Source organism: Rhineura floridana, chromosome 3 (assembly GCF_030035675.1).
Source record: "Rhineura floridana isolate rRhiFlo1 chromosome 3, rRhiFlo1.hap2, whole genome shotgun sequence".
Lineage (NCBI taxonomy): Eukaryota > Metazoa > Chordata > Lepidosauria > Squamata > Rhineuridae > Rhineura > Rhineura floridana.
The window spans coordinates 37,294,764-37,309,725 of record NC_084482.1 but is presented as its reverse complement, the minus strand read 5'-3'; the positions used below and the strand labels follow the sequence as shown (position 1 = coordinate 37,309,725).

General features: G+C 41.7%; 1 protein-coding gene across 3 annotated transcripts in view; it reads right to left on the bottom strand.

The window, feature by feature from the left end:
• Window positions 1-270: 270 nt before the first annotated feature.
• The window catches only part of DGKE (diacylglycerol kinase epsilon), a 32,341-nt gene continuing 17,649 nt past the window's right edge, over window positions 271-14,962 (bottom strand). For 2 of the 3 annotated variants that reach the window (XM_061615325.1, XM_061615326.1), the window contains exons 7-12: window positions 13,904-13,955; window positions 12,573-12,686; window positions 8,454-8,525; window positions 7,954-8,081; window positions 7,603-7,714; window positions 271-5,541 (exon numbers count right to left, since the gene is read on the bottom strand). In XM_061615325.1, the coding sequence (XP_061471309.1) occupies window positions 5,350-5,541; window positions 7,603-7,714; window positions 7,954-8,081; window positions 8,454-8,525; window positions 12,573-12,686; window positions 13,904-13,955 (670 nt within the window). In that variant the 3' untranslated portion in view covers window positions 271-5,349. The remainder of the gene's footprint in view (window positions 5,542-7,602; window positions 7,715-7,953; window positions 8,082-8,453; window positions 8,526-12,572; window positions 12,687-13,903; window positions 13,956-14,962) is intronic. The other variant, XM_061615327.1, reaches the window with a different exon arrangement.

Sequence of the window (14,962 nt, the reverse complement as noted above, 5' to 3'; positions counted from 1 at the left end):
CTCCAAGTAAGATTTATCCTGGGGGGGGGGGAGGGGGGTTACATAAAGTACTTTAGATACTGACTTTAATTTACAATTTAAAAGGGACAACTTTAGTTGATGCACACCATATGAGTTCAGACAATTGATAGAACCATATTTCCCACTGGCTGAAGTTTTTACCACTACATTAAGAAGCAGGCTATACAAGAATATATCATACCATTTATTCTAAAAGGAAAAAACATGAACAGCACCCGGACAACAGACTTCATTGCTTCAACCATTTTATTTCAGTAGCAAAGTATTTCACACAATTCAAAGATTTCCTTTAAAAAAAAATCCTCCAGAGACAAAGTAAGACAATGTGTGTCCATGTACTTTTCTGAGTTTTATCCAAAACTAGTTCATAACCATTAGCCTGAGAGCAGCAACTTTTAACTCACTTCAACCTTGGATTGGTAAAGATTAACTAGACACTAAAGCTACTTAATTATTGTCAGTTTTGCAGCACTTAGCTCCTGGATATTTACTATATATTCCCATGTGATGACAGAGGCAAGGGGTAGCGATCTTGTTGGTAGATTCTGGCTTACCTGTAGTCACTGTTTAGAGGCAGTTTACCCATTAAATTTTCCAAGCAGACACCACAGCATCCAAGTGGCCACTGTGCCATGCAGCAACAGTAGTGCAAAGAGCAGCCAGGGCACATAGATCACCTGAATCAAATGGAATGTCTCTTTGTGATCAGGTTGTCCACACAGCATGCCACTCTACAAGGCAATAACTGCCATGGGGAGCACTCGCCATGTGGAGGCTACTTCAAGCAGCTTCTAATACAGTGACGGTGATGATGTAAAGCAGCACTAAGGGAAACCAAAGACATAAGACAGGGACACTGACCAGCCAGAGATAACAGTAGTCATTTAATCAAAGTCTCAAATCAGGAACTTTTGTGAAGCTTTCTTTTCTTTTTAAACACAAACTGAACCACAGCTTAGTTTGTTTTAGTTAAATATAAAAAACAGCAGCAGCAGCTCAGGAAGTGTTAAAACACCAGGCTCTTATGGAAGTAGCCATAATGAAAACTACCAAGTGGGGGAACCAGTTCAGGCTACAACTGTAACTCAATAGTTGAGCACCCCCTTTTGGATAATTGGTCAACTACAGTTTGGGGGAGTTTTCCAATTCTTAGAATTCTGTTCAAGATTCAGTAGTTCAAACAATAAAAACACATAATTTCCTCTTCAAGTTGTGTTTGTAGATTATTTACAGGAATAAGTACGGAATTCAAACTGAAGCACATCATGCCATGACAGGCAAGAACACTAGGACTAGCTCCACACTCACCAGCCTCAAAATCTTCTATGTGCAAGTTGGGCAGTAGGCATGCTCCTGCATCTCCCACTGTTGTTTTGACATAACGCACAGCACTGGGAGAACGCAGGAAATACCCTTTCCCCTTTACGTAAGTAAGTAAGAGAGACAGAGACAAAGAAAAGATTTCACAAATTGGAGAGACATGCATATACTGCATCATATAGTCCAGCAAGATCTATGGAGTAGCCCACACCACATGGAAGATTCCTGGGCCTGAGAGTGTATGAACCAGACCTAGAGAGAGTGTTACAATTCAATTCTACAGAGCCAATCCACTGTTCAACCTGTTCCCTTGGTAGCCTAGATGAATATGATTACATAGGAAGCAACTTAAAGCAGGAATTTCCTTACAGTCTTGGCAGAATGAAGTGCTCTAGATAACAGAAGAATAAAGGTGAAAGTATGTTGTAACCTCTCCAAAGTATTGAACTAACACATTCTTTACTAAGATACAATGAAGCATATTCAGCAAGTCCCTTTGGGAGTATGGTCCACTAACTTATATGGCTATGTAAACACAAAGACACTCAAGATCAGAGCATAGCACATAAATAGGTTTACAAAAATAAGTAAATCATTCAAACAAACAAGAAAGAACTTGAATGGTTATATGTCTATTAATTTAACACCCACTGGCAGCTCAGAGTCTGTTTCTTGGTCTATTGCTGACAAAGTGCTTTGAGAACTCAGCTGCACATGGAAAGTGACTTTTCATATACATTTTTTACTGTTCTCATCCGTTATGTACATGTGAAGGTATAAAAACCTTAGATGAGGTACAGGTGGTGATCAAAGGCCCATTTAATCTTCTTTGAGCAGTGATGTCCGCTAGAACAGATTCCTGGACATGGTCATTGCAAGACTAACCATGACCTGGAAGTCCCACTGCAATGATCTCCTGGCAATAAAGTCCTGGATACCACTAGTTTGCACTTCTCCCAATGGCACTGCTTATCAATGCATATGTGAAAACCATCTTATTATTTATTTATTTATTGTACTTGTATACCACCTCATAGCCGAAGCTCTCTGGGCAGTTTACAGTAATTAAACACATTAAAAACAAATATACAAATTTAAAACACATCTTCTAAAACAATTTAAAACACAATTTAAAGATTTTAAAACACATGCTAAAATGCCTGGGAGAAGAGGAAAGTCTTGACCTGGTGCCGAAAAGATAAGTGTTGGCACCAGGTGCACCTCGTCAGAGAGATCATTCCATAATTTGGGGGCCACCACAGAGAAGGCCCTCTCCCTTGTTGCCAGACTCCAAGCTTCCTTCAGAGTAGGCACCCGGAGGAGGGCCTTGGATGTTGAGCATAGTGTACGGGTGGGTTCGTATCGGGAGAGGTGTTCCATCAGGTATTGTGGTCCCAAGCCGTGTAAGGCTTTATAGGTTAAAACCAGCACCTTGAATCGAGCTCAGAAACATACAGGCAGCCAATGCAAGCAGGCCAGAATCGGTTTTATATGTTCGGACCGTTTGGTCTCTGTTACCAATCTGGCCACTGCATTTTGCACAAGCTGCAGTTTCCGAACTGTCTTCAAAGGCAGCCCCACGTAGAGTGCATTGCAGTAATATAACTTGGAGGTTACCAGAGCATGGAGAACTGATGCCAGGTTATTCCTGTCCAGATAGGGGCGCAGCTGGGCCACCAACCAAATTTGGTAGAAGGCACTCCATGCCACCGACGCTACCTGAGCCTCAAGTGACAGAAATGGTTCTAGGAGAACCCCCAAGCTATGAACCTGCTCCTTCAGGGGGAGTGAAACCCCATCCAGGACAGGTTGGACATCCACCATCTGGTCAGAAGAACCACCCACTAGCAGCATCTCAGTCGTGTCTGGATTGAGCCTCAGTTTATTAGCCCTCATTCAGTCCATTGTCGCAGCTAGGCACCGGTTCAGCACATCTTGTGCAACTGAAGACATACATGGATGCAGACAGGACTTTGAGCAAGCCATTTACACTATGAATAACTTAGTATACATCTACTTGATGAAAAAGAAGACTGTCAAAATCTAATCAGTGTGTGAAAAAAGTTTAAGACGAAAACAAAACACATTCCTTCTGCCTTCAATGGAAATTTTTTCAACTGCAACATCCATATAGTCTGGTCCATACTGGCACAAGATTATTAAATTCTATTACCAATATTGTAACTTGCCAATTTATACATAATTTTCCTTACTCAAAACGAGAGCGAGACAGTCTTAATTTAAGATATAAAAGGTACTGTTTTAAAACCTGGAATCATACTACCTAAGTGGATAACATGCGTTACTAGCCAGGCTCTTAAAATGACCAACACACAGACACGAAAGTTGGGAATTTTTTCTTAAGTGAGAAGAGAATAATTCAGTGTTAAGACCAAGGGCATAATTTGCCAGGAATGTGCCCTGCACAAGCCTCACTGAAACAACCAGGATTCTTTTATCCTTGTACGATTTAGGTTCATTTCAGTGGATTTTTGAACAGCAAGACAAAAACAATAACATACCTGCAATTTCAGCACCTATATCTTTAAGGGTGCTTCCCACTGGCAAAAGCAATTTTCACTAATTCCTCTTTCCACCTACAGCCCCCTAAAAGGCTGGAAGGTCCTCCAGAACATTGAGGGAGGTTGTGAAGGGGAAATTAGCGAAACATGACTCCTCCCCTTCCTCCACCATGAGCCCCTGCTGGATTACAGCCCTTCTGCAAACAGAATTCATGGAAGGGCAATTTGGAACTGAACTCAGAGATAGTCAATAATATGTTCTCATTTGCTGTTTTGAGCTCTTTTTTCAAAGTTATCCGGAGAGAATCAGTGCATCACTGACAGACAATTTAGGAATTCTTTGAAATTTAAAATTAAGTTATGTTAAAGTACTGGGATTGTCAGACAAGTGACAATCCTTTGGTTATTACATTTTGCAAATATGTTTAGCAGGCACCATGTCTGTCCCAGTAAACAATGTAACAGCGAGGGAGTGTAAGGGAAGTGGGTGTCAGCATATTATATCTACACTGCGCTGATAGTTTTATTTAGAATATCCAGAGCTATTGTCTCACATAACCATTATTCAGAGATCAAACCCATTATTTTAAACTCTGATCAACCAGTGAGGAAGGACGTTTAACATACTGATGAACTGAACACTCTTCTATGAAACCAAAAATATCTATCCATCTATCAGGTCTTAACTGGTTAGATGAGCAATACACAGTTCTAGACCTCTCTCTGCTCAGCTCCTAAGCAGCAGAAATAGAAACTGCTGTGATATGCAATGGTTTTTAGCCATCTGTGAGATCTAGCAACATTCAGTGCAGTGATTGTCTTACCAAAAGTGAAGCTGGACATGGTCTGGTGCAGACACAGTGCTTGCCCTATTAGGAGCACTTGTGGGTTCATACACACTTTGTGTGCAGATTCCCCATTTTCTTTCACTTTTCAAAGCAAACCACAGTTAGTGAAACTACTGGTGCTGACACAACATAGCACCATAGATGGCTCCAAAAACAAGAAGAGGAAAATTTGTAAGTAAGAGGGAATGGAAAAGGAGCACTTGAGCCCACAGTTTACTCCTGATTAGACCGTGGGACATCAGCACTAGGCCTGAAATGATATTTTTACATGCTCTTCAAAATCTAGATCTTTACAATTATGGACTATGGACACCGGCAGCCAGTCCATAGGACTATACACAAACGCTGCTGAAGAAGGCATTCAGTCTGCAGAGTAGTCAGCGTAAAGTTACCATGAAAGGTTTCTCTCTCCTGCTTCACCTTGATACTATATACCAAAGCAAAAGCGCTTGCTGAATTTAAACCTGGCTCAGCTTTTAAAAATCACTAAATGCATGGCTTAGTTACTCCTGTCCCACTTGTAAATACAGATATGATATGGCATTAAGAGGGTTACTGGAGATGGAATATTTAACGCCAAGCTTTTCAGTGAAAGCCAAGCTGAATTACCATTTAACATGTACAGACTTGACCAAGACCTAGGTGTCTTCATCAGTCTGATCCTTTGCTAGTTCCTGTTCAGATACGCTGGACACGTCATCATCTGTCTGTTCACCTGAGTGATAGAGCATCGGTGCGTGAGTCTTGTGGGTTATGGTAACATCACAAGGCCCTTGTGCCCAGGGTTCTCCATCCACCTGCATTGGCATCTTTGAATTCTTCAAAATCAACTGGAATTAGGAAGATACATAAAGAAAAACAAGCATAGTCAAACAATTGTAGAGAAGGTAAAATCTGAAAGCCATGTCAGGCCAGACAACTGAACTAGTACAAGATGTTCACTCTGAAACGTCTTTAGCAGATTCGTCCATGCCATTTATTAATTGGCAAGAGCAAGTTTAGGAGAAAGAATAAATTCCTTTGGGATTTAATGCGAAATAGGGGTTAAAAATAGGAGCTTGTGAAAAGAATGGGGTGAATCTGGGAGAGCACTTTCCTGGACAAGAAACAAGGTTAACAGTAGGCTCTCACTCCTTTCAGAAAATGCTTTGGAAAGAATGAAAAGTTCCAGTGGCAACTGTAGGTAGGGCTATGGGCAACTACAGTTGTTTAAGGAGGGATTCTGAACCAAGCGTTGTTTGGATTGGTGGAGAAAGGGGACCCCCTTGGGTCTAAGTACCAGGCTACATACACTTAATGTGCGGGTCGCCAACCTGTCGCACATGGGTGCCATGGCACCCACAAAGGCCCTCAGTGGCACAGAATCTGAGCTTTCCTTTAAAAAAAATTAAGTCTCTAGCCCTCCTAGAAAGAAAGTTACAGAGCAAAATCTGCAGGTACCCTTCTAAGTGATTTGTGTGAAATAGCCAGCCTGGCTGCTCCTGCCTGTCTAGTCAGAACTGTGACTAATAAGCGAGTTATGTGAACACCAGGAATTCTTGGGGTCCTAAACAGATGCTGTTGCAACCTGCATTTTAGTGCAATTTTCCTTACAGTACAATGGTATACCAGTCTACCCAGAAGTAAGTCTTTATGTGTTTAATGGGGCTCATTTCTAGGTAAGTGGGTACAGGATGGTGGTGTAGGCTTTGATTTAGGGTTGGGGGGGAAAAGAGTTCTTGTGCTTTTAACAGTTGTATGGCAGGGAGAAATTCAACAGGACAACCCACGGCGGCCATTCTGTGACTGGTGTCTCCAGCACTCTCTCAAAATTTGAAATGTGCCCTTGGGTCCAAAAAGGTCGGTGACCCCTGAGTTAATGAAAGGGGATTCACGTCTCCTTGCAAGATTCCCTACTAACTACTTCTTTCTTTTCTTCTTCCCACACTAGTTGAGCTTCTTTCAGAACAGAGAATGCCCTCGATTTAAGGCTGTTAGAGTCGCAACTCTGAAAGACTGGGCAAAGTTAGAAATCCATGAGTAAACATATTTTGGATGTGTTTTAAGTTTTTTAAATTGAATTATAACCCTCCTCAAGATCTTCAGATGAAGAGTGTATGAGTGTGTAAAAATAAAATAAATAAATAAATAATCACAACCACCGCATTCTTGAAATTGACCTCAAGATTGTAGATTATGGAAAGAATCTTCACATGCATAGTTCAGGAGGTTCCTAGAATGTCACTTGAAAATGACCCAGCTGCATTAAAGCCACTGTTTGGGTTATAAACCCATGAAAGTTATGGGGCTCTAGCTTATTACAAGCTGACTGTCTGCTCCCCACAAAAGCACCAGACTCATCGGCCAGAAGTTAAGTATACCTTAACTCAAAAGCACACCTGACCAGCAGTTATTTCAAGGATAGAGTGCATTGCATAGGCTCCTGGTCAGTCTGTCCACACAACAGACTGAACTGGCTGCAGGGTCCACAACAGCAGTGGGCAATGTGGTGGGACTTCACTGCTTTCCTGACCTCTGTCCAGCTGAGTGGCTGCAGCATATCAAGATGGATTGGGGAAAAGGCACAGTGGGAGCAAGACCGGATCACCAGCTTGGCTCTGCTTGTGTATTTGCACCACACTGAGCGTGTCCCTCCTTGTCCTGGTATGCTGCAACAACTTAGCCGGAAAGAAGTCAAATGAGCGGTGCAGCTCCACCAGGTCATCCACGGCTGGTCCATGAGATACGTACAGTCTTCATGACTATGTAAGGATTCAGTTTGGGGATGAATACAGAGCTAAGGCATTTGCCTTTTTCCATGATGGTGCCTGCACTTCCAGGCTCAACATCAGACAGCTGAACCAGGAGTGTGGGAAGCAGCCATGTGGATCCTCGCCAGGATTATCACCTACCCTTACAGTATGGGCCTGTCCTAGCCGGACAGGATTTGCAAGCTTCACTTGAATCTGTGCACAGTGAAAAGAGCCATTGACCCCAACGACTTCCAGCAGCCCATCATCATGCCTAAGAGAGAAAAAGGGGAGCTTGTTACCAATATAGGCACAACTTCAAACAGAATTCATAATAAAAGAACACTTCAGCCATACTATAGTAAACAGATTAAAAATATGTTTTGTTTCTGCTGCCTCAAGAGGCCAGAATGCACATCAGTTCTGTAATCCCTACTCAGTGAGCAACCCCTTGGATGCAAGGGCCCTTTTACCAAATGCTCATGCATCATGTACAACAGAGTACAATCTTACCGTGCCAGAGGATAAAGCTCATCCCCCATGCCTTCCCACAGTCTACAGCCGCCTCCCCAGTAGGCAATATTCAGAACTATGATGCCTTCCAAGCTGGGCAGATCAATTCTCTCTCCATCCAACTCTAGCTTTAAAAGATATACAACACATTGTTAGCAAGTTACATTAGCAAGAGCCAGTTCAAAGACCTCTGGACCTGTCAGGAGGGGTCCCCAAAGGAGCCCGACTGCCACTTTACACAGAGTAGAGTAGTTCTGAGAGTTTCAATGGAACCTTATTTTTTGGCTCAACAAATCCTTGCAAATGAGAACAGAGGGAGGAAGGGCAAGCCAAAGCACCCAATCATCGCCAAACACTCATCACATACTTTTGACTTCCATCAGCATAGCGGGTCAATAATTTGTTCTCTCCTAGTGCACTCATTTATTTTCTCTTAGATGCTATTTCCAGTTTCACTACCAAATGAATTAACTATAAAAAGGAGGAAACAACCATCTTACCTCAATCTTTTTGTTCAAATCCTTACATTCCTGTACCAGGCAATCTTTGGTTCCGTAGAAAAAATAAACAGCCTACAGAGAGAGAATTGCTGTGAGAGAGGAAGACTGGGCACATTGAAGCTTTTTTCTATGACAGTCTTACCCCCCAACTGCTTTTGGAGTTTTACGTCATCATTACATGTCAGGATCCTCAAAAGGCATTTACTAAAACACCAACTACTAAAACTCTCATTTCAGTACCAAAGATACGATTATCCACCTAGTTTCAATAAAGGACTACTTTCCCTTTACATATATTAATGTAGGGGTTTTTCTCCAACAGTATTATTTTCCATACCTTCCAAAATCATTCTAAAGAGTTTGGCAAAACAGTGGAAAGTACATTTTTAAAATGTTATCTATTAGGTGCCAAAGTCCATTAATAAACCATTTTGAGCTACTCTTAAATTCAGACACACTGAGAAGGCCAAACCTAAAGCCTAATGCCATTACTCAAAGTTGTCTCTGTTGCTGATAAGAGTGGCAGCACCTGTGCTCTGGAACTTCCTGCCTATTAAGGGCACCCTCACTATACAGTTTTAGATGCCTGCTAAAAGCTTTTTGAAAAATTCAGCAAGCCTATCCAGACGTGTAAATTTAATTATGTATACTTTTAAAAACATGTTGCTGATTTTATCTCTGTGTTAGGTAATTATTTTATTTTATGTATATCATAGTTTTTTTATTAAGCAGCTTATGTTTTTTCTAAATAAAATAAAAATAAATAGAAACAAATTATAAACAGATATTTGACACCCAAATTAGATCCCAAAATTTATTGCAATGTGGTGCAATTGTGACTCTAACCACTCTAGCTCTAACCTACTGGACCAGGGTGAGGAAGGATTTCTGACCTTTGAGCCCTGAAGACACTCACTTAGCTTTTCTTTGCTTAAGAACGTAAGAGGAGCCTGCTGGATCAGGCCAGTGGCCCATCTAGTCCAGTCCGGCATCCTGTTCTCACAGTGGCCAACCAGGTGCCTGGGAGAAGCCCGCAAGCAGGACCCGAGTGCAAGAACACACTCCCCTCCTGAGGCTTCCAGCAACTGGTTTTCAGAAGCATACTGCCTCTGACTAGGGTGGCAGAGCACAGCCATCACGGCTAGTAGCCATTGATAGCCCTGTCCTCCATGAATTTTTCTAATCTTCTTTTAAAGCCATCCAAGCTGGTGGCCATTACTGTGTCTTGTGGGAGCAAATTCCATAGTTTAACTATGCGCTGAGTAAAGGAGTACTTCCTTTTGTCTGTCCTGAATCTTCCAACATTCAGCTTCTTTGAATGTCCACGAGTTCTAGTATTATGAGAGGGAGAAAAACTTTTCTCTATCCACTTTCTCAATGCCATGCATAATTTTATACACTTCTATCACGTCTCCTCTGACCCGCCTTTTCTCTAAACTAAAAAGCCCCAAATGCTGCAACCTTTCCTCGTAAGGGAGTCGCTCCATCCCCTTGATCATTCTGGTTGCCCTCTTCTGAACCTTTTCCAACTCTATAATATCCTTTTTGAGATGAGGCGACCAGAACTGTACACAGTATTCCAAATGTGGCCGCACCATAGATTTATACAACGGTATTATGATATCGGCTGTTTTATTTTCAATACCTTTCCTAATTATCGCTAGCATGAAATTTGCCTTTTTCACAGCTGCCGCACACTGGGTCGACATTTTCATCGTGCTGTCCACTACAACCCCGAGGTCTCTCTCCTGGTCGGTCACCGCCAGTTCAGACCCCATGAGCGTATATGTGAAATTAAGATTTTTTGCTCCAATATGCATAATTTTACACTTGTTTATATTGAATTGCATTTGCCATTTTTCTGCCCATTCACTCAGTTTGGAGAGGTCTTTTTGGAGCTCTTCGCAATCCCTTTTTGTTTTAACAACCCTGAACAATTTAGTGTCGTCAGCAAACTTGGCCACTTCACTGCTCACTCCTAATTCTAGGTCGTTAATGAACAAGTTGAAAAGTACAGGTCCCAATACCGATCCTTGAGGGACTCCACTTTCTACAGCCCTCCATTGGGAGAACTGTCCATTTATTCCTACTCTCTGCTTTCTGCTTCTTAACTAATTCCTTATCTACAAGAGGACCTCTCCTCTTATTCCATGACTGCTAAGCTTCCTCAGAAGCCTTTGGTGAGGTACCTTGTCAAACGCTTTTTGAAAGTCTAAGTACACTATGTCCACTGGATCACCTCTATCTATATGCTTGTTGACACTCTCAAAGAATTCTAGTAGGTTACTGAGACAGGACTTTCCCTTGCAGAAGCCATGCTGGCTCTGCTTCAGCAAGGCTTGTTCTTCTATGTGCTTAGTTAATCTAGCTTTAATAATACTTTCTACCAGTTTTCCAGGGACAGAAGTTAAGCTAACTGGCCTGTAATTTCCGGGACCCCCCTTGGATCTCTTTTTGAAGATTGGCATTACATTTGCTGCTTTCCAGTCCTCAGCCACAGAGGAGGACCTGAGGGACACGTTACATATTTTAGTTAGCAGATCAGCAATTTCACATTTGAGTTCTTTGAGAACTCTCGGGTGGATGCTTCTATGATCCTGAATGCAGGTTTCAGATAATAAAGGTACTTTCCAAATTTGACACATGGATGGGCAAGGCCGAAAGGTGCCAATGTGACCACCCAAGGTGGGAGGGTATGGGCATACTGATTGGCAAAGATGTATCTTGTTTATAATGTATGCATGACATATAATCACTTTATAAAGCTGTGCATTGCCTGTTTTCTTTAGAGTTGTTCTGAGGAACTTCTCTCCCAATGCATTGGTCTTTGCTATCTTTCCCCCCCAATAAACTCTGTCCTTTGGAGCACAATAAATTGACTGGAAAGTTTTTCCTTCCACAAGGAAAACACAGGTTCATGTTCCTATTTAGTCATGGAGCTCACTGGGTGACCTTGGGCCAGTGATTTCTCAGCCTAGGTTCCTGCAAAGCATTGTTGCAATGACAAGATTGTGGTGTATGTGTTAAATATATGCCAGATTCCCAATTGCTGCTACAAGTGTAAACAATTTTTCACTACAGACTGAAAATAAAGCCTAAAGGCAGTGTTGAGAATTGGTCCCTAACTGGCAGATGTTATTTTCATGGATAGTGCAAATTTAGATTACAGATACATTACCATGACTCTTTGTTTAGGCTGGCACAAGACTTTTAGTTAAAAAGGAAGAATTCTTAAGGCTCACAATTTAAGCCTTGAAATTTGTGGATAGTAGAAGTAGATAGTGTGCTCCCCATAGTCTCGCATATGACCTGAGTCTTGATGAATTGTGCTGAATGAATCCACATGCATGAAAAAAAAATCCATCAATATCTCATGAATCACTACCTGAAATGTAACACTAAAAACCCCAGTGTAAAGAGATGAATGAAGAGTCTCACAGCAGTTATATTTAAAAGAATCCTTCACACTTAAAGAATCAGCCCCAAAGATCACCAGCACCATGGATTTGGGAAATAGTTCAGAAACTTGCTAAAGTTCTGTATACAAGCCAGAATAACATGAAATGGGATAGCTTCTGCTTTCACTACACAGAGCTGACCATCTTATGATTCTGCAGCAAAACAATGGATTTTGGAAAATATACATTGGCACACTACACACTCACGCTCATCTTTTCAGGCATCCCAGTTTGACAGCTGCTTTAGTCTTAAATTGGCTTAAATTTGGTACAATACTTTTATATTACCTGCTCAAGCTATGGGTTAGGTGCCTGTACAGTAGGGCCCCACTCATACGGCGGGTTACGTTCCGGACCCCTGCCGAAAAGTGAAAACTGCTGAAAAGCGGAACCCATTGAATAGAATGGCGTGTGACGCCTGAAAACCGCTGTAAAAGTGGAACAAGGGCCGTATGAGTGGGGCTTTCGTCTAATTGAGACCGCCGCATTAGCGAAGCACCATAAAATGAAGCGCTGTAAAGCGGGGCCCTACTGTATAACTTAATGGAGCCTGTTTTACAAGTCTGTAATTAGCAGGTGTAAGTTAGAGAAGACAAAATATCTTCCCAAACAGTGGCCCACCCCAACGGAATGCAGCAAGCTTTGGTTTTATCCAACATACCTTGTTAATAATCCGACTGGAAAACAGAGAGGGAGACTTCTCACGATGTGTGTGAAAGTTTAATGCCATGAGAGCATCCGGCCCTATAGAAAAGTAGTTGTTCATTGTGAAGACCTGCAAAAAGAGGGAGCAGTAGCCATGAAACACCCTAATAGTATAAAAAATAAAATGGGCTTATACATATTGTCGTTGAACCATATCAGATATTTTTAATTAGCTGCTTTTGTAGAAACATGGGTAGAACAATCCTAAACCCAGCCAGGTAACAGCAGGATGTGACACAGCAACATAGCCACTGTTGTACTAGTAGGCCTGTTGCTGGGGGGGGGGGACTCCACTGGGATTGTATTACAGCCTCCTTACAGATTTGAATGCCTCACTCTCCTCTGGTATATGCAGTGAAATCCAAGTCTATGAAGCTGTACATATGTAAAGGCTAGTACTCACAAGTAGCATATGAAGGGGTAAACCTGTATCTTGACTGTATCACTTCAAACTGCAGGTGAAGGTTACATAATGGAATGCTCCTCCATGAAAAAAGACTTATGCATTTTCCTTTATTAAACTATTTGTATCCCATCTTTTGGCCCAAACTGGCCAAACAGCCTTCTCTCTGAACTCTAGTCTTACCTGTGCACAGAACTTATTTTTTAAATGTGGGAGCATTCTACTAGATGAGCTCCCACCTAGAGGGTGAAGTGGTACAGCCCAGGTACAGAATTACCACCTCAATTGCCATTTGGGAAGAGTAGGCCTAAGGTCCTTAAAATAGAAAGCAGTTGTTAAAGCTCTATGTTTTTTAAGTATCTCACCTCATTTTTTTTTACGTATCCTGTTTCAAGGGTACATTACTTTTTAAAAATTATTTTTCAGGACACAAAGAGAATCTGTTGACTAAAGGTGGAATTGTATTCCACCTTAAGTCCAAATTATAGCATGAGCTAATTTTAGGCTTATGTGATCTACTTTTGTTAGTCAGCCTCTCACCCCAATATCCTTCTTAGAACTGTACCGGGTCCACCAATATGTTTTAAATTTACAAAGCAAGAATATTTACTCAATGTCTTTTTAACAATTAAGGCATAATTAAGCTGTATCCAGCACTCCTGAGGAACCATGCTTATTTAAGAAGTGTCTTACTGGATCCAAGATCCAACTAGTCCAGCATTCTTCCTATGAATCCTAGCAACATGAAGGATCACCCAGCAATCAGCAGGGCCAAGATGCATCACCACTAGGGGTTGTCCAGTGGTCTACTAGTGACCAAGTAGTACTTTTGGTCCACAACAGGCTTACAGAATTAAATAAACTCACACATTTCCAAATCATACCTTTAATTTTCTTAAGTTGTAATATCCTTTGTTTGTTACCTGAACCTTCCACCTAAAAAAAAGAAGGCACATATTGGCACAGGAACTAAAATGTACAAAGTCAACTTCTCAAACAGACCTCAAATGGAAGACAATTTTTTTTTAAAAAAAAGTGAAACACTGCAGAGAGGAGGACTTGGCTCTACTACCTTGCCTGCAGTTTGAAACTGGCATTAGAAAATCAATCACTTTTTCAAATTTGCTTTTAGGTATCATGACAGCTGCTGGAGCAAGTCCTTCAACATAAGGCTTCAATCCTACCCCACTTACTTTGGAGTAAGCCCTATCAAACTTAACAGCACTTACTTCTCAGTAGACACAGGTAGGACTGATGTAACTGTGTTAACTCTGGCTACATATGAGTGGGGATAGGCTAGCCGTTCTTCACAGAACACGAAGTCAACCCCTTGTAGCCTGGAGCAGGACATCCTTTTTCCACAACAAGTTCCTAAGTACGACTATGAGTATAAATGGGCAACACTGCCACGTCACCCCTCTGAATGGCAAGGAAACCCCATATTTATAAGCCATACGATACCTTATCCCCAATTTCACAAGGTCTCTACCAATGGAATATGTGGGGCAATGTCATTATTTTGCAACAATTTTTCCCCCTCTTGCGACTACATGCACTCAGCTACCATGTGAGAACCACTATTCTGCTTTACTAGTACGAACGTCTTGAATCATGGCCCAGACCTTGATCTTTTTCTACCCTGGCAATTCAACAGCCATAAAGAAACTGTCATGCAATCCCACGGACACATCTGACTGGTAGGCAGTGCTCTGGCAGCGCCAGCAAAGGAGGTGGCATTGCATCTCATATACAGTATGTAGCTGAACTAGACTCCCTGAGATTGCCTTGCTCTCCTTGGTGTCCAGAAGTTTATGCTGATGCCCATTATTCTGAAATACCACTTCTTGCTCTTGTCCTGACTTTAGTAGACAAGTTGTTCGCTGCAGCCAGAAAAGTACAAAACTGAAAATAGTGGTACCCCCAATCATCCTGTTAGTTTCCAA